This window comes from Struthio camelus, chromosome 3 (genome assembly GCF_040807025.1).
Source record: "Struthio camelus isolate bStrCam1 chromosome 3, bStrCam1.hap1, whole genome shotgun sequence".
NCBI lineage: Eukaryota > Metazoa > Chordata > Aves > Struthioniformes > Struthionidae > Struthio > Struthio camelus.
This window is the reverse complement of record NC_090944.1, coordinates 113,306,256-113,329,844: the sequence shown is the minus strand read 5'-3', so window position 1 is coordinate 113,329,844 and position 23,589 is coordinate 113,306,256. Positions and strand designations below refer to the sequence as shown.

The following is a 23,589-nucleotide window of genomic DNA, read 5'->3' as shown; positions in this document are numbered from 1 at the left end:
CAAGAGTTACTGCCCTGAAATCAGTAGATGCAGGACCAAATCAAATCCACATTCTCTAAAAAGCAGGAAATATTTACTTTAACACAAATGGGACACCCTAATCATGTCGGGATGTGCAGTTTTCGGGCCTAGACTACCTCGTGATCTCTCTTGTTGCTAATGTCTCTGTACCTCCACAGGGAATGGGAAAATGGGCAGATATCCTTTATAAAATATGTAAAAAAAAAATCAAATTTTCTGTACCTTTACGGTAGCATAAATGAAAGACATGGTCTCTGAAGCAATGTAGTCTTAAAACTAGCTCTTACTCAAACCCATTCAAATCTTACTCTCTCTGTTACTGGATACAATGCAGTATGTGAGGGAAATACAATAACAGTTAGAAAATACCACTTCTTCTGGGTCGGGAATACAACAGGTAAGATATCAAGACTGACATATATCCAAAACTCAAAATAATTGCAGATGTTAGCCACATACATGGAAAATAAAGACACTTAGGATGTCGAAAGGACATAAGGAGAGCTATGTTAATGGCTAGGATCAGGTATATTCTGCACATTTTTAAACAAATGAAAAATCCTTCGTTCTCACAATAGCTGTACTTCATAATTCTGGAGATCCTGAACTAGAATCACCCATGCTCTCAAAAACGTCAATATTTTTATTTAAGATTATTTTTAAGAATATTTTTATTTAAGATTTATTTGAGATCACTTGTTTCTCTGTGCCAGCTCTATCAGGGACTTATAAACCATTTTTGCTGCAGCTAATGCACAATTTGACAACAAATTGCGCAGCATACAGATATCATTCTAACTTTGTGCCCTGCTTCCAGAACAAAGGATCTGGGTGGATAGTTTGCCACTTATTATAGTTTCAATGCTCTCTACTCTCTGGGCATTGTCTCTTAAAAGGAGTGCTATAGTTGTCACTGTGTTTCAACCATGGATCTCAAACCCTTCCTACTACAAATGTGGCTAAACCTCATTCATGTTAGAAGGTCTAACTTAACCACTTATTCTCAGTGGTACCTGTTCTTTTTACTGAAGAACAGCATTTGCAAAATCAGCACTTCCATTAGCAGTCTCTGCTAATAACTCTGGCATTTTGCTGGCAAGTTGCTAAGAGCCTCTATGCACCAGAACACTCTGCAGTGGAGACTGAATAGTTACTGAACGATAGCTGCTCTCACTGACACAGTGCTCTTCATAAGTTGCTTCACCGTCCCTCTTTCTCAAGGAATGTCTTACAGCAGTGATATCCAAAAGACTGTAAGAACAAGAGAAGGTTCCCTTGATAGATGCCCCACCATTTAGCAGTTCTAAACTACTTTCCCTGCCTGTCTTGTATCTGCTAATCTTTCTTCCAGTGTTGCCTGTGGCAACCTCCCTAACTGGCAATCCCCGAATGACGGAATGGTTGAGGTTGGAAGGCATCTCTGGAGATCATCTAGTCTAACCCCCATGCTCAAGCAGGGGATAACAAAGGCTTCCAAATTATGAATAAATACAAGCATGCCACAAAAGTCTGAAACACGCTTTAGAGTCTTGTCTGACTAGGATGACTATAAGGAAAGCGGATATAAAACCTGGGTATGGAGTTTGTTAAGGTCTACTGTTTAATATCTTGATTAATGAACTACAAAACATTACTAAAGCAACCCCTAGAGGGGTTATGCTGACTAGACGGAATAAGTATTTTCCGAGTAACAAGTCATACCAACTGATTCATCATCATCATTAAATAAAGACTTGGACTCCATCCATATTTGTAAAAGACACTATCGCCTGTCTATTGCTTGCATGGATTCACGCTTGTTTTCTGGAAGTTTACTTGAAACCTACGCCTCCATAGCAAAGCTTGTCTCTTCGATGACAAACACCGCACTTATTTCTAAGTAATACAACTGTCACCATGGCAGGATACAGTACTCTGAAAACAGATACACAACTTAGAATAATGAGAATTAAATTGTCCTAGAAAATACATTACAGTTGATTTACAGTCACATGATGGTGAATTCTGCCTGCACATGTATTTTAAGATTTTGTCCAGTGACATAGTTACAGAATCAGGAACAAATATGCACATCCAGTTTTTTTAGGCATCCCTTTAAGATAAAGGGCAACAAAACCTGTCTTTTCCTACTCAGAAACAAACTCAGTCCTTACCAGGCAACATACAACAAAACAAAGCCTGACTCAGCTTTGTTTCTCTGGCTCAGAGAGAATACCTGATAAAGTGAATTCAATGTCCTTTTAAATATCAAGATCTAAAAACAAGCTTGAGCCTAGATCTCAAGCTTCAAAGGCCTGTCTTTTGCTTGTGAGCGTTGATTTTAAGCTTAAACCATCTACAATGCAGCAAATTGGTAGTAGCAGCTTTCTTTTTTCTTTCGTCTCCATGTAATAAACGTAACTAAAGGGGTTTTAAAAAAAAAAAAAAAAATCAGTATTTGAAAGAAAAAACATGAAGACCATCAAATGCTTTTATACCAATGTGTTTGATAAGCATTTTCTTATTATAGTAATAATAGGCTGGATTTGTATATAAAGACACCTTTAGCATATTCTCCGACACTTGCTTAAGTACATATTGGAAATTTAACACTTCATTTTCAGATGAAACTCTTCAAATTCTTGCTCTGTTTCTTAATGGAATGATTCAGCAAAGCCAAGTTGCCTTTTGGTTTCCCACATTATTAGAACAACCAAAACTGTCACTGTGCTCAGTACATACTGGATGCCTCCATCCACAGCTCTCAGTGCTCTATGCTTTTTCAACATCAATATAGGATATACTTAAAGACATGCCTTACTTCACAAAACAGCACTAATAAATACTGGTAAGTAGTCCTGATGACTTCAAGACTGAACAGGGTAAACTCTAAACTTTCTACTTGCAGCAGAGTATTTCCTGCATGGAGTTGCCAGGAGAAGATACAGCTTCTACACCTATGAAAATGGTGGGGATCCACAGTGAAATCTTGACCCCGCTCAAATCAGTAGCACAACTCTCATTTTTTTTCAGCAGGAGCATAATGGCCTAGCCTGACTCTGGGCATCCTGTGCACTGCAAGATTGAACTCAGAAGTCTGGCATACAGACATTGCAGACACATTCACCTGAGTAGAAAATATCAATACAGAAGTCCCAAAGTTTCCTCTGTGGAGTTTTCAGCGATTAGCTTAGAGCTCAGGTTGGAGACCTGCATAGCAAAAATAATCCACAATAAGATGGCCACAATTAAGAAGTTCCTTTGTGCATTGCACAAAAAAACTTCATAAGCTGCAAGTGGCCTCCAGACTACAAATTAGATCACTGACCTAATTTGTTTTGTTTCGTTTCATTTCAACTAAAACACTCAACTGATCAGCTGTATCATACCACAAAGCCTGAGGAAGGCTTTAATGATTTTAGATAGAGATCTTTTAGCAACTTCCAGGCCAGAGACACAAGTACATTTTTGAACGGGCATCAGTCATTGCTAGCGCTAGTGTAAGATTACACAGATGTCTGGCTACATAGGAGACTCAAGACTATAAGTCAGTTTTGGTTTCACATCTGCACCTCATATTGTATCTTGGCGATACAATTCAGCAGATATGCTCTTTTTAAAAAAAAAAAAAAGTATCTCAATTGTATTCTGTTAATCTCTCTTGGAACCATTCAGAAGAAACATTACTTTAATTTTATAACTTCCCTGGTTCTTCAAAAAGCTCTGGTATCTCATGGAGGGTGGATGCAACCTGATGCCCATAATGTTTGTAGTAAACTCCCATAGGGGAAGTTTTCCTTCGGTCTTCCCTTAGTAGACCCTTGCAATGCAGCGTGTTTGTCCTATTACTATGAGAGATCCCTATCGTTGCTGCAAATGGAACAATAAAGTTTATTACTCATTTTCTATAGTAGTTGTGAAGAGGCAAAGTGCTCTTTGCCAAATGTAAGACACTGGAGCAGCAGTAACAATAGCCTAGATCTATACAGAGCAATTGTCAAATACTATAAAGAATGGACTTGGTGGGTGATAAGAGGTAGGTGGTCTTTGAATTTTCTCCATATAGAAAAGGGCTTGGCTTGTTCCTTAAAAAAGCCCAGCAACTTCAAATTAATTGAAGTTACAACTACAAATAAGTTTCCAGTAATTATGCAATTTATAGCTGAGAAGGATTAGGGGGCTTCATTATTGCCTCTTTTTACATTCTGAACAGAAAAATAATAGATTTTTCTCTACTCAAGAGACTTAAAGAGCCTTTTAAAGCTTTAATATAACCAGCAAATTGAGCTGTACAGTAGGTAAGAACTGTAGCACGCACTAATCTAGCTGACATCAAAAGCAGTTAACTCTACCCTCTGTATCAGTGAGAGAACGACTAACCAGTCGAGAACAAAAATGTCTTTCCTATATTCAGGTGACATGCTAGCTGAAGAGAACATATCACAGAGCAATACTTACCTTTAAACATGATAACAGCTAATGAAAATTACAGTAGTAAATTAGAAAAAAATGTTACTGATCTACTTCGAAACAAGTTATTCCACTATGAAAAAATTCTGCAATGAAATGCCCAACTTTCAGACTAGCAGCTTAAGTATTTTGATATTGGCAAGCAGGTCTAATGCTTAAAGATTTTGTTTATATCATACTGTACACTTGAATGCATGGTAAGATTCAACAGTGAGCATCAAAATTAGAAAAAATTTAATACAAGAAAAGGTAAATAAAAGTAACAAATATTCACATGAAGAGTAACATTAAGCTAACGTGACCAGTAACTCAAGAAAATTTCCCCACAGGAAATTTTTAAGTGCTACTAGAATTTGACCATCTCAATAAACAGGAAAAGTACCCTGTTTGAGTATAATTTTAACCAAAAAAATACTTTATATGAAATACATGATATAAATAGTACATTATAAGACAACTCATGTATGGCAATATTTTCAGTATCTAAATCTTCATATCTAAAATACGCTCATGTAACAACCTAAAAATATCTGACAAATTTAATAAAAAGTATATTTGCTACAGTAAATGAATCAAAACTGTATTTTTCCAATCTAATGCTAGAAAACTTAAAAACGGTAGAACCAGAGAAGTGTGCAGTCAGATACGATCATTGTCCTAGAGCAATCTGGATTTTTCGTTCCCTGCACAAGCAGCCTTTTTCTCCAGAGTAAGACAGTTTAAAAAAACAACTGCAACAAACCACACACAAACAAAAAAAAAAACCCCACACCGCATTTTGTCTATCTGGATAAACTATTTTGGGGTTTTATTAACCTTCCAGCTGTGTAAACATTCTCTACCAGTTTCCTTAATTAATAGGCACTTGGATATAGCTATGTCACTACCAAACTACATGCAGTAATAACTAGGCTGATCCCTTGAGCGACTATTTCTTTAGGCCCCACTTCTTGAAAGTGCTAGGTACTAAGCTTCATCCTTATTAAGGATCCTCTTAAGCATTCGCTTAATATTTTGCGCTGTCTTAAGTCCTACCAGCACTTAACAAAACTTACCTATTTGCTTAAGCCAAAAAAACCTGTTTCAATACAGTCCTAACAGAGACGTTCATGTGAAATCCTGACATCACTGAATTCAATCAGGGGTTTGACAGTGACTGCAGCAGTGCCATAATTTTATCCGATGTCTTCATCCCCCTATATCCATAGGGAAACTAAAATGCCAGTCCGCACACTACTCATCTTCTTTTTCAGGCACATCTACAAGCACCATAACATCAAATAATTTCACCAGCAGCTTCGCGATTCTCATTTTCTAGTCTGTTCACTGACCTCCATTTGCCAACAGAGGCAAAAAGGTCAGAATCATCATGTCTACAAAACCTACAATCCTATATGCCATAAATACGGACTGAAAGGCTGACTTCACTGCTGCCTACCACTGCTATCAATGGTATCAGAATTATAATGTAATGTATTTTCCTTTGGTGGGAAAAAAAGAGGGGGAGGTTTTGAGTAGAAGAATTAAATTAAGGGATTAAAAAAAAAAGAGAGAAACTAATGGAAAGTTCTATCAACCTCACACTAAACATTTTTTAAATGGTTACTTCATTTAATTTACTTTAAAATCTAATTAAAATATCAAAGTCTAAAATTAATTAATTATAAACAATACAGAATTATGAAATTCATAGTTAGACACTTTAGTTCACTTTTTCACAAACTGTAATACTACATTACATCCCATACTGAAGCACTAGTCTAATGGAAAAACATGTCACAACTGATTATACTTTCCTCCACTGTGGTAACAACATACTGGAAATATGTTGATATGTGCGTCTTACCTCTGTAATCATTACAAATGAGGTGAAAACCTCAAATTTTATGTAAAGAAATAAATATCAACAGAACAAAAAAACTTGTCTAAGGAAAAGCAGACTAATCAAAGTAGTTCCCTGAAGTACGCTCTCCAAAAGGAATGCAAGTTTTCCAAAATCTGTGAAGTATCATACTTAACAGATTTAACTAAGCAAATATACTGCAACACAGGGAGACGGGGAAAAGGAAGGGTAAAGGGATTTTACTAACGGCCTAGAGTAAGGCAGGAAAGGCACCCTCATTAAGCTGGCAGGCAACACCAAACTGGGGGGGTACAGGCAACGTATTTGAGGGCAGGCTGCCATTCAGAGAGACCTACTGGAGAAATGGTCCAACAGGTACTGCATGAAATTCAACATGGAAAAATGCAAATGGCTGCACCTGGGACAAAATAACTTTGCAATAGCAGCTCTGCCAAACAGGGCCTGGGAGTCCTGGTAGGCAGGCTAACTATGGGTGCCCTGGCAGCGATGAAGGCTAACAGCATATACTGCGCCGCACCAACAGGAGGGTAGCCATCCAGGGAAGCAAATATTACCCTTTACTCGATACTTGTTAGAACACATCTGGAATAGCATGCCCAGTGCTGGGCTTCCCAATGCAGGAAAAATGTTGATAAATTGAAGAAATTTCAGCAGAAGCTGCCAAGATGCTCAGGGGGCTGGAGTGCTTGTCCTGCGAGGAGAGGCTGAGGCAACCAATCTTGCTCAGCCTAGAGAGGAACTGGCTTTTGGGAGACCTAACAGCAGGCTGCCAGTGTCTACAGGGAGGTGATCAAGAAGATTAAGCCAGAATATCCTAATCATCAGCCTGAAGCCATTCCACAGGCAGAAAGAATACATGCTTAGTCAAGCCAAAACAGAAAACAAGAGCATGTATAACTCTGTACCCTATTAGCAAGGAAGAATACATACTTAGTCAAGCCAAAACAGAAAGAGCGTGTATAACTGGAGCTTAGTAGCGACGGCTCCTCTCTGCAAAAGATCGCTCCAACTCCAGCTGTTACTCCACAACAAAGCAGTTGTATATTTTGCATAGGACTGAACTGCTTACAAGTATTACGGGGATTGTAGGTAGAAAGGAGATACAATGAGACTAGCCTTATGGTTTCTGCTCTACTCCTTACATGCCAACAGGAATTAAAAAGAGCCTTTTCTGTTCTGAAGATTCTGCGTAATGGACTCAAAAAAAAAAAAGTAAAAAGCTTCTCAAGAGTGAAAACTAAAACCCTTTATGTTCTGTAAAGCACACTGTCCACAAATATGTGCAAACACAAACTTTCCTTGGTAAGACTGTTCCTACGCAAGTTATTTTTACTATTGATTTGGGATTCAATTCAGCATACTAGTCGATAAAGGACACACAAAACATCTTACTGACTTCAGTGCATTAATGTTTGCAAAAGAAGGCTTAACATTGCTCATAGGCACTGAGGTACTTGGGCTTCTGCTTACTTTAGAGATAACGACTTCTTTTATTCATAAGTTTTAGTACAATTTCCCCTTCACCACAAGCACTAAGATATTTCAGCCTTTCAGGTGTAATTCCATTTAAATCAACTATGCTTTTTAAATAATTTTGTTCTATATGTAAGAGATGTCTAAAAATGAAGGGCAGGGAAAAGGTGCTAAAAAAATAAATAAAAAAACAGTGTTGTGACATTAACATTTCTTGCAATGAAAGCCAGTAAGGAACAGATCACTAGAAACATTTTTGTTTTATCTAATACACTGCCTAAAATACACAGGACAACTTTTTCTTTGAAAAAAATCAGCAGTGCTGGAAATAGGCCAGAAATGACACTCCTAATCTCCAGGGAAAAGGCAAAGATGTGTAAGTGTCTTTCCTTTTCTTGTCTCTCAGCTCCAGCTGCTGGGCAAGTCCCATCAGAGGGCAAGGATTAGAAAGCTTTAATTCTGGACAGCTGTTTTTCTGAAAGGACAAAACTAATCACCTCCAAATAACTTGATCCTCTTGAAGCCGACTGCTAGGCCATTCATAGGAGTTAAACAGAGATTCTCTATTCATAGCAGAAGCAGACTTTGTCCAGCACACCTACGTTAATCCCCAGAGTGTCCTCTCCCCAGGCACAAAACACCAGCAAAGCTCCTCCTGCAGGCTTTGGGAAGCAGCCGCTACTGCTGCACTCCTTGCCCCATTGAGGTAAGGAGCAGAACCGAGCCACAGATCCGGGTGCACCAATCATATCTCTGTCAGACTCTGACTGATTCTCCATACTGCCGTGAAGATGTGGAGCTGCTTTTCACCGCCTGCCTCTATTTCCCTCAGGCAAATCATGTAAGGATTTGTCACATAACTGACTCAAGGATACCTGCCAAGGGAAGGAGTTTATGACCCATCATTCCATGCCCTTACTTTTTCCTCAGTAATTACCTGCAAATGACAAATTCCAAGACAGTAATTTGCTTTTATTACTAGGATATAATCAGAGAACTAATTCATGGGAAGAAGAAATTCAGGGAGAAATTCTGCTATCTCAAATTTACACCATCAGTCAAATTATCCAGGAACATCGCAGTAAAAGAGCACGATTATATCAACAAAGAATACCAGAGACTTCCATAAGAGTTTGCTACAGTGCAAGTCCCTAAAATTAAAAGTGTATCTACATCCGAGCCCAGAACCAGGGATGTCTTCCTGAATATGTATGACTGCAGCACAGCTAAGTTAATCGTGTCCGCGTTCATTCATGCCAGACGTTGGCTACTTCGGAATCTAAGATGACAAGCTTCCTGAATCAAGCATTGACAGAAACACCCATCTCTAGTCTTTATTTAAATTTCCCTAATGCTCTCTCATACAGAATCATAGAAAGGTTGAAGTTGAAAGGCGTTTGTAGAGATCATCTAGTACAACCCCCCTGCTCAAGCAGGGGTCACATAGAGCACGTTGCCGAGGACTGTGTCCAGACAGCTTTTGAATATCTCCAAGCACGGAGACTCCACCACCTCTCTGGGTGAGCTGTTTCAGTGGGCAGTCACCCTCACAGTAAAGAAGCTTTTCTTTATGTTCAGATGGAACTTCCTGTGTTTCAGTTTGTGCCTGCTGCCTCTCGTCCTGTCACTGGGCACCACGGAGAAGAGACTGGCCCCATCCTCTTCATGCCCTCCCTTCAGATGTTTGTATACATTGATAACATCCCTCCTCAGTCTTCTCTTCTCCAGGCTGAACAGCCCCACCTGTCTCAGCCTTTCCTCATGTGAGACATGCTCCAGTCCCCTTCAGCATCTTAGTGGCCCTTCACTGGACTCACTTCAGTAGCTCCATGTCTCTCCTGTACTGGGGAGCCCAAAACTGGACACAGTACTCCAGATGTGGCCTCATAAGGCAGAGGAGAGGGGAAGGATCACCATCCTTGACCTGCTGGCAACACTGCCTATTGCAGCCCAGAATGCCATTGGCCTTCTGGTCACAAGGGCACATTGCTGGCTTACGGTCAACTCGTCGTCCACAAGGACACCCAGGTCCTTCTCTGCAGAGCTGCTCTCCATCAGGTCAACCCCCAGCCTGTCCTCGTCCATGGGGTTACTCCTTCCCCGGCGGCGCGATTCTGCATTTGCCTTTATTGAACTTCAGGAGGTTCCTCTCCGCCTCTTTTCCCAACCTGTCAAGGGACATCTGGACGGCAGCACAGAGCTCTGGTGTATCAGCCACTCATCCCAAACACCATGAGGTTTTCAATAGCTCACTTCTCTTGCTTTATTTAATATGTTAACTCCCAAAATGATTTATTCCAATATAAAATCAGAATCCCGAATAAAGAAAGTACATAAGCTCAGCTGAGACAGTGAGAAGCATACGTGAAAACAAACTTAATTTTTTTTTTCCCCCCTTAAGGACAGGTCTGAAAATCTCTTTTCCTTGTTAAAAATCTATCCAGCATTCCACATCACAAACTAAAAGTAGGCAACTGGATGCAAGCTGGATGTTTACATCATCAAATGTCTAAGCCAGAAAAAGAGGATAGTAAACAATTTAATCTTTTTTCATCATTCCAAAATTACTATATGCAGTGATAGTAAACTCTTGTGCTTGCACACACACATAGCATCAGTACAGAGTCTTCTTTTCCTGAAAAGAATCTGAAAGGAAGGGAAAAATACCTTTCATAGTCCTTCTTGATAGACAAATGCAACCCTGATTACCAGTGATGGAAGATTTCAAAGACAATGGGGGGGGGTGATAAAAGGAACTATCAGGATGAGAAAGAAACAGATACAGGAGAGATTGTATTTTCATTTGACCCATTTTATGCTGCATGTTTACAGCATGTACAGCATGTTAGAGAATATGACTAGCCTACAGCAAAATTCTAATCCATAATTTGAAACAATTCACTTAAACCTTGCATACAGAACACTTCTCATACAAGGCAAGCAATCCGTTAGCAGTAACGAGGCAGGTAAACTAAATTGAATTGAAGGCAATTTCTTTCAAACCATAACCTAGCTAGCATTACTGGATGTCACCAAAAACACCTGCGAGATAAACCTGATGTGCGTGCTTGCGTGTGCATATGCACACAAGTATGTGCAAAATTCAGCCCTCCTAGTCTATTCCTTAGGAAATGGCTTTTTTTGACTTATCTCAAACTACTATACGGTCAAGAAACGGAGTGCTAAGCACAAGGCGGAATCTAGAACATATAACAAAGTAGTTGAAAGCAGCCAGATCTTTCTCTAGCATTGTATTCAATGATTTTTATCTTGAAGTTCTTCCATTCACTTTTCTTTATTCTGGATAGAACTGTGATTCTTAAGAAATTTACCTTCCACAGTCTCCTTCCTACCGCTTTCCTGAAAAGCCATGACCTTTGTGAATGCTAAGCTACATTAAACATCCATAAAATTTTAACACAATTTGCCCCCAATACAATTGTCTCCAAACTATTTCAAGACAAGATACTTGAGAAGGCACATATTTTAAAGTGGACAAAAACAGAAGGCAGGAACTTGCTTCTACACACCCCCTATCAAACTTATGCTGCTCCCATGACATGTCAAAACATATCTGATCCATGTAACCAGTATCTTTGCCGAAAAGTACGCACAACGCTCAGTAAAGTAGTTTTGACACACAAAAATGGCAGTACGCTTTTTCATGAACAGCATCTAGGCTAAATATTGTCCCAAATTATGAACTGACAAGTTTCTTTGTGGAATACACTGTCAAAATCATCATCTTCATTAAGAAGTCAACATTAGCACAGGGTTTAGTATATGCTGTCTACTGTTTCTCTAGTCTCCACACGCTTAATCATTAGTATCCCACTGGGAGAATATTTTTCCATATTGATCTAATTTGCAGTTATCAGTAATGCTCTGCTGACAGTAGCACAACTTCTTCCAATTACTCTATACTATTTGCTCCCAATCTGAGAAGTTATAGAGCAGATATCAGCCTTGAACAATTCTTCAGGCGCTTAAACTTCTAACAATACTGGTTCTTCTCATACACTTAATTACCTTGATTTTACCCTTGGTAACAAAAACAAGTGTTAATTTCTTGTGACTTAGACAGGATAACACAGACATTAAAAACTCTAAGATGATATATCACTGAACTATTGCTCCATCTGGAATTCGGGAGCTGCGAATCTCCTCTTCATAACTATAGTCAAGCTTATGACTAGTAATAAATTAATCATGCGTTTATTAGATATATAACGGCATGTTCACCAAGATGATGATATCCTGGTAATATGAAACCACAGTAACACATGGAACACTTGTATTTGTCACGAGATGGAAAATAAGATTGCTAATTTTTTGTCTCAGGAGATTTTCCTGACTAAATAAAATATAAATTAGGCAGAATCTACTATAAATAAAGTTGATAACATTTTTTTTAATTATAGCCTTTCATAAGTTTGAATGGGCACAATTTGACTAATTATTTAGTATCATGGGAGACAGAGTAACTGATCTGTTTTTCTAATATCTGCTCTGCTTTTGAGTTCTAGAGAAATTTTAGACAACAAGCTGCAGTATTTTTCTTAACTTCTGAATGAAAGCTCTTCTGTATGCTATCTCATGGAGCGAATTATGTCAGCATTTGTCATTATAAGTGACGCTGGTCTGCATCTATCACACCAAAATCTTTGTTGGTACAATCAAAGAATGCCAGATTACTGGTGCAATGCTACAACCAATCCAGGAACACTCTTCAGTGTCACATTTGCATTCCTTGCATCTATTGTGACTTTCATATTGTCCTTCTCTTTAGGCTTCCTCCCTCTTTAGAGATCTACACTCTTAATTACTTTGAGACATGAAAGTAGCAATACTAGGTCAGCCCAAAGCCTTTCTAGAATAATACTCTGTCTCTGAGAGTAGCCTAAAGCAGATGCCAAGGAACATGGAAAGCATAAACACACACTTTTTCTGCGCATCCTCCAATATGCCAGCCTGCCGGTGAGTCCATCACCTGCCTTCCAAATCGCTTGTACCTTCTCCCTGCCAAATGTTATTGTCACCAACTGCTGCCTCAGTTGACAGCCCTTCTGCTGGCAACAGTGCACTCAACCTTCTTATCTGGCTCATTCCACTCCACTCCATTTCCCAATTAGTCCTGAGAGTCTTTAACAGGCTTTACCAGGCTATCATGCTATAGGAATACATTCGGCAACAACTCTTCTCATTGTACCAGCTTAAAGTTAGACAGTGGGTTATTAATATTATAATTTGAGATACTCTCCGATACAGCTGTTAAGAACAGTCATTTAAAAAAAATTCATAACCCAACTACAAAATTGTATTTAGCGCTTTAGCACAGAGTCATTGTTCATGAGACCTCATAACACGTTATTTGCTTTTACAATTTTTGTAAGTTTTCTTGGAAAACTCATCATTTCCCCTCTTGCTGGTTTGAGCCAGTCCTGCTCAGACTGTCATACAGTTTATTAGCAAAGACTGTCATTCTGTCCCCAGCTTCTAACACTGATGTTCCTATATAACACACCAAAACACATTAAAAGGCCTGCAAGCCTCTGGGTAGCAGTGATTCATGAGTGTAACTATAATCGCATAAGAGAATCATAATTCAGGGATTCCGAGGGCAAGCTGTGCGAGATCTCTTAGATAACTGCAATTGATCCATAATTCACTAGCAGCCATGGGAAATTCTACTATTCGCATGGCTTTGAGAGCAAGAAATCACATTAGCTGTACCTAAACAGATTTTTCAACCTCCAAACAAACAAATCCCATTTCTGAACTAATTTAATTATTTCTGGCAGTGATCGTTAGCTACATAGTATGCGAATGAATTATTTGAGCAAATAATAAATATCAGCAGTTCACATTTTTTCCTACTGTAAAAAAAAAAAAATAAAACTTCATCTGCCCTAGATACTAGTTTCAATTTTCTTATGAGATAAGAAAATGTTATAAATATTTTTTAAAGAGTACCAAACACTTACCAAATGCAAGTGAGACAACACACCTAACTTTGTAGGCCCATAATACTTTTTTCCATCAGCTGTTATAATTACCTGACACAGCAATCTCATTAGCGTTTGTGTTACAGTTCAGTTTCAATTGACACCTGCAGAGTAATACTCAGTTTCCTTGGCATAACAATTGCCAAGGAGGAAGCACTGCTACTGTTTGAAACTCTGCTTGCAAGGGCCAGCAGGCCAAGAGACACTGATCTCAGGAGGTTGCCTGATAAAAACCACAGATTTCTATTTCAACTCTGTAGGTCAGAAGTTCAGTTCAAGCTCTGAAGGAGAGCTTAAGCCAAAGGCGCTGTTAGCAGCTCAGATCATTTTCAATAGTTCATCTCCTCTCCGCTATTTATGCTGCATTTCTTCTTTGAATATCAGACACCTACAATGGCAAACTATTATAAACCATGAAGTCTTCTTGTTACATCTAGCTTCAAGCAGAAAACAAAATTAAAATCTCATCCAAATAAGCTCTGATAATAGCAGGGCCACTATTTTTATGACTAAACGTGAAAAAAATTTTCCTCATATCACAAAGCAACCGGAGACTCTAACCAGGGGATGCACCACTGTGCTAAGCTCTGTGCTAGCACAATGTAAGAGAGAAGTCTCTGCATCGGAAAACTGGGAAGTCTAAATCATTTAAGATAACGTTTCGAGAACGCTGGGGCACATCCTCCCACACAGTGGAGGAACCAGAGGTAATGCAGAGTGAAACAAGGCAGGGGAAAAGTCAAGTGAATCCCCTGCTGTACACAGGCTAAACAGCAAGCAGAATCCATTTCAGAGACAGTTTTCAGAAAAAAAATACTTTGGTAAATACAGATCTAAGAGTAACTAAGATTCAAAACTGACTTTTTTCTGGAGTATCATGTGTGAATTCTTTAAAAACAAAGGGGATACAGAACTTCATCCTGAATTATAAGCAGTTACCATTTTTCATCGTATTTTTATTATGTTAAAGATTTTCTTTACTGCATGACGACATATTACAATGTTATATCCACAGCTTTCCTCACAGAATAACTAATCAGGCATTTCTTTTCCTTTTCTGGATGAATATCCAATGGAAATGTACTTTCTGGACCAAGAGTGAAAAATGAATCATATTTAATAAGCATCTGGAAAAAAAAATTGAGAGCTTAGTGAAGCTAAGTGGGCTAAGTCTAATTCTAACAATTAAGACGATGAAAATACGGTAAGGGATGCTTCCCTCTACCTCTGCTGCATTAAAAAAGTAATAATCAAAATAAAGCTCATTTAGAAAGTGGACAAGTTGAATCATGGGGAGGGAGGAGGGTGAGAGAGAGCGCGAGAGAGAAAAAGAGCACAAGAGCATGCAAGCAAGCATGAAAACACACACACGTTCTTTTACATTCACTGCCAGTAATGAATTGTTTAAAAAGGAATAATGACTGACCTCCACATTTTAGTGAAACTGTGCATCCGGCTTACACAGCAAGGAAGAGCTGGAGGTTTCAGTCCATCCATTTGGAGGAGGAGGCCAGGAACACCATACAGAATCAGGTATTTCACATAAAAAAATTGTACTTGAGCTAAAGCCAGGCCACCTAGAAAAAAAAAAAAGGCAGAACAAATTCCTATCTTAAACAACTCCTGAAATACTTTTAAAAACTATTAATAATGCTTGCTTCTAAATATGCACAGTCCAAAGAACTGAAAAAAAAAGACATTATTGGTTGACGGGGTATACAATACCTAAATTTTGTAACAGCTATAGAACATGGAAACACATACAATTCTGACTTTAGGCAGACATACAAAACAGTAGCATCTTTCTAATACAAAGGCATAAATAAGCATCTATAGTTTCACTTGCAAAAGCTCTGTTTGGACTGCGGGTATTGACCACTATGAAAAGCAAATGTTGACTCATGTTGAGTTAAAAATCAGAACATGTTGATACAAAGGATGAACATTTACCACAGGGACAATCAATTTTCATATTAGACCAAAACCGAAGTCAATACTTGGCACGTACAGCATTGTTATACGCACTCCTCACTTCTTCCTCTAAAAGAGGCATAAACGATGGTTATCTTTGCAGTTTTTCCTGATAACTTCACAAAAAGCCCACGTAATCTCAGACTACTTGGGAACCCTCGAACAGTTCACATTCCCACAACACTCCCATCGTGATCCCTCCTGACCCAGCTAGGGCATGGAAGACAGGAACTCCGCTCCGCATAACACTTAAGGTATGTTTCCACTTTAAAACTACAGGAGAAAGGCCTCCTTAAGTGCTTTACCTGCCTGATTTCCAAGAGAGAAATTCTGGCAGTGTGTTTGCCCACAGCTTAAGCTCAGAATATAGCAAAAAAAAAAATGCATCAATCTTATACAGATCTGAGATTAAAAAACTCACACTGGCTGTTCTCACAAAGTTGTTACTCACGTGAGTATAAGTCTTAGCACAGAAAACTTAGGATTGACAATAATAAGTTCAGGCACCCTGAAACTCTGCCTGACAACTGCCAGTGTTGACAGCTTATGATTTCATACTGAGCCTCATGATGCTTGGTCTTTTTCTCAGAGGTCCAGAAGGTTGTAATAGCAACAAGAGAATTTTGACTTCCATTAAAATAAATAAATAAAAATAAACAAAAACAAACAAACCCCGTACCACACAGTAATGGAGGAAAAAGGGAGTAAAACTTTATTTATTTTTTTAACCAGTGTCCTCAAAAAGCCCAAAGCCCAAACAAAACCCAAATATCATTCTTGTGTCCTCAAATTTCAGGATTTCAGGGAGGAAAGGATCCTTTTAGCAATTCCGAATGCTTAATATTGTACATAAAGCAAAATGGTAGATATCAATACTCCAGACGTCCGCAGAATAAACTATATTTGACTAATAATCACACAAAACAAAATTCAGTAAAAGGCTGAGGCCTACATCTTTACTGAAATTGGTGAGAGTCCATTCCTTCTTGAAGTTCCATTGAACTTGGTAAGATTTCTTCCTCTGATTGTCATTTATATTGGTAAAAATCTAATCTCAGAGGAGGAAAACTGAAAATACTACAGTTTGGAGGAGTAAAAAGTTATGATAATGCCATTGCTATATTTCCTTCATTTTCAGTGTATTGCTTTCCCTCACTGAAATTAACTATCTTGTGGTTTGATTGGAGTAATATAGATGTTTATTGTAATTTGAAAATCTTCCAGATGACTTTCCTGAGAGACTAAACTTTCAATCCGATTCCTGCATTCTATGAATGTACATCTGTGCTTTTCCCCCCCCCCCCCCAATGCATCCCTTTTGCATTCTGCTGACTAAAGCGCATACCGTGGACGACAACCAAAAGTTAAACATTAAAAATTCATCTAACGTATAACAACCTAGGGTGAAGTTCTGGCACTAACAACGTGCAAAACTCCTGCTGGGCTTACACGTGGCCAACATTTTGTTTTTAGTTTTTAGTTTTAATATCATCAGCCAGGTTTATGATCTAAGAAATCATTGTATGATACAAGATAAAAATTGATACCTAGACATGAAGCTTATGACTGCATCCTTCTGGGATGCAGTCATCTAGTATTCAATAATATTTTTCCCCAGAGGAAAACAAACAATCAAAAGCAGAATTTGGATACTAGCCAATTAGCTACACTAGATTACTGCTAAATCATCTATCCAGCCAACTTTCTGGTTTAATTCCCATCTCATTCAATTTCTCATTTCTTTTCTAACAAATTTCATTGGAGAGCCGAATGCTAACACCCACACAAACAAATTATGAAGATCACAGCTGTCTGTGTGTTGGGGAAATGCAAAACCCTTTGGTTGTGCATGATGGAAAAAGATGTTTAGGGACTGAGACTACCACCCTCATGGGACAATACAATCAACATATTTCCTTTTAAAGTTGAAATATTTAGATTATTCAAATATAAAATTATAATACGCATGTTTCAGGAAAAAAGCACTCCCACTATCTCTAATAACTAGTGTATATCTAAGTTGTTATTATTAACAAGTAGTCAGCTCAATAGCATTGGTATCTTAAACGTAGGTGTCACATTGCTGATCATTACCTGGCACACTCTGGCTAATTTGTATGTGGCAATTCTAATGCTTGCGAAGTCAGCGATGTGAAGTCCCTGTCAACATGTGTATGATGTTCTAATTTGTCTTCAGCTCATCACAGCTCTGTAAATGTGCTGGGGCCACCCACCAAAAATCTCAGGGTAAGATTCACAGCTGCAAAACAGCTGGTCTGAACTGGCAACACAAGGCGGCTATAAACCTTATTTGAATACCTGAAATACTCCAGTTGCTTTATATCTGCTCCATCATAGCACAAAGCAGCCAGGAGTAAACTGTTTCATCTGATATAAAACTAAAAGAGAAATTATTTAAAATTGATGTTAAATTTCTCCAGTTCATTATCAATATCATATAATTTGTTCTCTAGCGTTACATTTATACAGCTTAAGAAAGAGGAACTCAGACAAAGGATCATCTTAAACTGGAAATAAAGCTGGGAAGCTATATGAAGCATACATTAAAAACACACTTAAGGGAAAAGTTATTGTGAAAATGCTGTCTTTTCTCCAGAAAAAAAAATGAACTTGAGGGATTCAGAGTCAAGGTCAAGTTTCAAAACAACTGAAACATGTTAAGATTAAAAAATTTCAAGTTAAAGTACCCATAGTATCTCAATCCCAATCACTTCAATAGTCAAGCTGTTTGAAATCCCAGACTAAATTAACTGACTTTTATAGAGATTGATACTTTCAATTTTTCATCTTGCAATCTTTATAAAACTTTCTAAGGTTCCCTGGGCATTAAAAATGCATTTACGTACCTTCAAATTTTTACCTTCCTTAAGTTTACTACAAAACTGTATTTCATAAATTTCATAGAGCTTTGCTTTAAGATAATTACAACATTCACAATCATTTTTAATACAAGTTCTTATCTCAAAATTCTGCATAATCATTCGACAGGAGTTGTCAAATATATCATTTGTATACATAAGCGAGAGAAGATTTCGATACTGGGACTAGAAACCACACTGGCATTTTCCTGTCCATAAACCATCACTAAAACGTATGGTCAAAAGTTGTAACTTAGCTGGCAATTTTATTGGTGATGAATGAGCATAAGAGCACAGGTTTCCCTTTTCCACAGATACAATGACCCTACAGCACTACTGATTGTAGACACTTGTTTATTGACAGTAACAGGGCAGGTGTGACCACAAAATACGTATCACACAAACATGTAGTCGTATTTTGAAAGGGTTACTGACACATGGCACGAGTCTAATAAGAAACAGACATTTAAAACAGCTCAGAACAAGAGGCCGTACCATCAAATTCAAAAAAAAAAAAAAAACTTTAGGGGGTTCATTTACTTTTTTCCTTAATCCTTACATATGTCTCCTCTGCTATGGAAAAAAAAAAAAAAAAACAAAAATAAAAATTACACGGAAATTCACTCATAAATTTAGGGCTCCATGAAAGAACATGGCTCTGCACATGCACCACACCAACAATCGTAAGATGTGTCTCAAGCCTCCAGCCTCACTAAGCAGTCCGTAACAACAGGACTGCTGACAAGCTATGCAGCCTCAGAGATGGCGTTTTCTTGAAGGCAGCACACCCCTCCCTGACAAAAGGCCCAAGACTGGACCTGCTAACGCCTTCCTGGCCTGGTATTGACCCTGGCAGGAGTCCACAGTTCACACTGAGGGAAGCTTTCACGTGAATGTATTATTACTACAGTGCCAGGAGAACTCTCCACAAACCGCTAGGTAAGTGGTCATTAAAATCCAGAATTCAGCAGCCATTGCCAGTACGTCAGAAGTAAGAAAAAAATCCTAAAATGCATGGAGAGTGGGGCAAGGAAGCGCATCCCGGGATGCTTGCCCCGAAGGCTAAGTGCTTCCTTTTAGACAACAGAATTGAGTGGACATAAACATCCCAAAGTAAAGCAACTTAAACGAGACGAAACAAAACTGCCAAGGGACTCTTAGCCACAGCATAGACAGGTCTTCCAGATCACCTAACACTAAAACAAAATCAGAACCCTTTCAAGGGTAAACATGCCCTCAAGCTACCTACCTTAAATACTCCCAAAACATCCACAGTACACACTATGCTCATTAGTAAATATTTGTGGGAAAGAGCTCTAAATAAATCAACAATTATCACATGAATAAAAAAAGTCCTCATTAAAGTAGGTTAACTGCCAGAGTACCTGAAAGTTTAGCCTGCAGGAGAGCTTATAAAAATTCAGATTTTTCTCACATCTTTTTATAAAGCAGTGAGCCACATAATGTTTTAGAGAAGAAAATCTTATTAAGCTTCCTGAATTCTGTTTGTATTTCCAGTTTTCGAAACAGACATCAAGATGCCAAATATTTTATCACGTTCCCCTTATCATTATCTTGTAGGATGGAAAAAAAAATCTCAGCAAATTACTCTATTAGCATTTCATTACCATTTAGATGGATGTACAGACACCATAATTTCAAAAGCAAAACACTGAGCGCTTCTTAAGAATGAACTCAGAAATCTATTTTCTATTCGTGGAGCATTAGAGGAAAAAAAAAAAAACTGCAACACATCAAAACTACATCTACAACTGACTTACGTGTCCTATTCTGTAGGTCTCACTTTTTGATAGAGGAACTTATGCATCATTTCCTCTTTTAACAAATCAAAACACGAAATTCACCAGCTTCAGATCAAGCAGGGTGGCCACACCTTTGAACAGATCATATCCTTCTAGATCACTTTTAAACAAACAGCACTTACATCACAAGAAGAATATTCTTTTGGAACACTGGAACCTAGTTAATAGTCATAGCAATGACAGTTAACGAACACGGCAAATCATGCACGCTTCACTAGAAGGAATAAACAGCATATAGTTAAGACCAATACACTAGACTCACAGAAAGCTCACAACATGGTATCATACACGCATACGTCTCTGATGCACCTCTCTACATCTGATACACACCTCCGATACAAAACACATACAAATTCCTAGTCAAATATATTTTCACAATTACTATCTTAATTAATATCCTTGATTAATCCCATGTGACAACTGTGTTAGAAAATACATGGTCTAACATAGGACAACGTAAAAGTTGCACCATGGCTTCTGGATTATGCAGTCTTTCCCTAGCATCTTCAAACAGAATTGTGGCTTTCATCATTTTCTAGACTTTGTGAGACTGACATCAAGCTTTGTTTGGATCAGCAGAGATGAGTAAGTGGTGCTGAAGCATTGAATCACAAGGCTAAATTTGAAGCCTCGTATGGGAAATATAGACAGTGCTCTTTAACCTCTACATTTTCAGAATCAGATTTAAAAATAGATGAATTAGTAACATTCAATAGGCATTCCTGTTTCCATATAAAAGGAAAACTTCCCCATGTCAGAGTGAATTTTACTATTTCTATTTTACTATTTCTATGTTGTCATAGTGAAGAAAAAAAATCAATGATTTCAATTTAAGATCTTGCAACTAGTACTGCTGAACTCCCTGTAGTACTATATAAGCCAGTGAATCAGTCATTCAGCTACAGAAGCCAGAACAACATACCATACCAAGGATCAACAACCCACCTACCTTTTTATTATTTTTTCCATTCCCCAGTTGCATTACAGAGAACTGCTTGAGATTAGTCACTAGAGCACAAAGGCTTTTGATCTGGCCTGGCATGGCTATCGTTATAGTATACTGCAGTTCACCATTAGAGTAGATTTTTGGAATCAATAGTGGCTTCAGTCTTCACTGCCTGCATATCTCCTTTATGCAATGTAAAATACAAAAACTAAGTTCAAATAATTTTTAAAATTGAGAAGAATAAATTATCATTTTCTTTGTCATGAAATACAAGTCTTCCTGCTATGTTATTAATTCTAAAAGTATCCCATCCTTTAAGACAATATGCCCAAAGCTGTAAGAATGAGAAGAGCAGCATTGACACAAAAAAATGGAATTGCGGTAAACGCTGTGCTTGATGCTCAGAATAGAATAAATACAACTGTGCACAAGTGCCCTGATACTGTTCAATATACCAACAGTTTACTATTGATGGGTGCAAATATTTGCACTACTGAGAAGAACGTGAAGCCGAGGTCTGCCTTGAACAGAGAAGGGGCAGGATGAGAAATTCTGAGGAACAAGCAATTCAGAGGAGAGTGGCGAGGACCAGTCTATGAGCAATACTTGCTACTGTGCTTTTGGGTGTTCATTATATCTTGGGGATTCTTGGAGAGAAGAGACTATTATAGCATTTTCTGCTGTAAGATTACAGAACCTTTGAAACCCATCATATTGAAAGGCTACACTGGCCAGTACAAGTGATAGTGAAGAAACAGGTGAAAGACTTTGAACTGATTATATAATCTCTGTCTCACACTACCAAGGGGGTATAGCCTCCCCAACATCTAGACACAGAATAAGATTTCCACTGCCCAAAAAGGAAAAGAATAAAGTCTCTTCAGGGATAGAAGGTATGGGAGGATGACCTGAGGTCATTTATACCTAAAGTTACCCTCAGAAGTTGACATGTGGATGTCCAAAAACACCTCTGACCAAAGCTAGCTCTCACCTCCTCCTCTATTCAGGAGGTTGTGACATTTCTACTTGGACATTCATCTTGCTACCAAACATGGCTGTGGTCATTATGAAACTGTGCTTTCTTCAGACCAGTAGATGCAGCTTTCTTGTTAATACGCACTGCATCTGTTCTCCAGCAGACTGTGTAGAGTTGCAGTTACTCAGCTGAAAACATCTTAGTCGCTCTGGACACGAGCAGTCAATCTAAAAGGGTACATCAAAAACAACAGCATAGGTTTTGCTCTCTCTGACACCGCTCTCTCCCTGTTACTCTGCTGCAATGAAGATAATCAAAGGCAGCTGAGCTCTAACCCTTCTGGTATCAAAGAGAGTACCATTGCCAGCACGCCCTCTCACAAAGCACTCCCACTTGAGAACTGCATTCTTCCTGTGCTATGACCAACACAACCCAACCTTTCTGTGATATAAACACGTAAGTGTAAAGCAGTATGCAGAGAGTGCTAAAGGAAACAAAATTTAAACGCGAGAAGGAATATACAGCATAGGAAATTCTGATATATATTTCCACGTGGGGCTTGTATTATCAAGCAGGGGAGAGAATATCCTGTGAAAACAGATTTGTAATGGTTTTCTATTGTTTTTTAGTCAACGAAAAAGAGATGAATGCAACCTCAGGTCAGCTCTATCAATAATACACACTCATCTAAAAATAAATATTCAAAAAGGAAAAAAATGAATTATTCAACAACAATAGATTTTGCATTGTCTGGCTGAAGAACCTAAATAATGAATGTCTGTTTTCTCTTTTAGTAGAGAAGCTCTTCTAAATAGTAATACTACTAATGATAATAGTATGAAGAATAATTTTAAAAAGCTGCTGTCCTTCAGAGTAGCCTCCAGCCAGGGCTCCAATCACTTTTCATTTAAATCCCTAAAATCCAGGAACCTCAGTGCAACAAGACACTTGCTTTCCTGCTCATTACAGAACTGATGCACAGTGGATGCAATTTGCTCCATCTTAGAGAAGGCTGATGATGATGTACTTCTGTAGCGCACTGATCCACAAGGTGGCAAAGCAAGCTGCTTTTCTGCTCAGAAATACAATCTAGTGGCTGATATGAACAAAACAGGCAATGTAGGGAGAGGAGTAATCCAGGAAAACAGGGGTGGGTGGGAGGGAAGGGAATTGGAAGTTCTA

At 38.3% G+C, this 23,589-nt stretch overlaps 1 protein-coding gene across 5 annotated transcripts in view; it reads right to left on the bottom strand.

The window, feature by feature from the left end:
- HHAT (hedgehog acyltransferase) overlaps positions 1-23,589 on the bottom strand; it is a 198,279-nt gene that overhangs the window by 139,461 nt on the left and 35,229 nt on the right. For all 5 annotated transcript variants that reach the window (XM_068939741.1, XM_068939740.1, XM_068939742.1 and 2 more), the window contains one exon: positions 15,239-15,389. In XM_068939741.1, the coding sequence (XP_068795842.1) occupies positions 15,239-15,389 (151 nt within the window). The remainder of the gene's footprint in view (positions 1-15,238; positions 15,390-23,589) is intronic.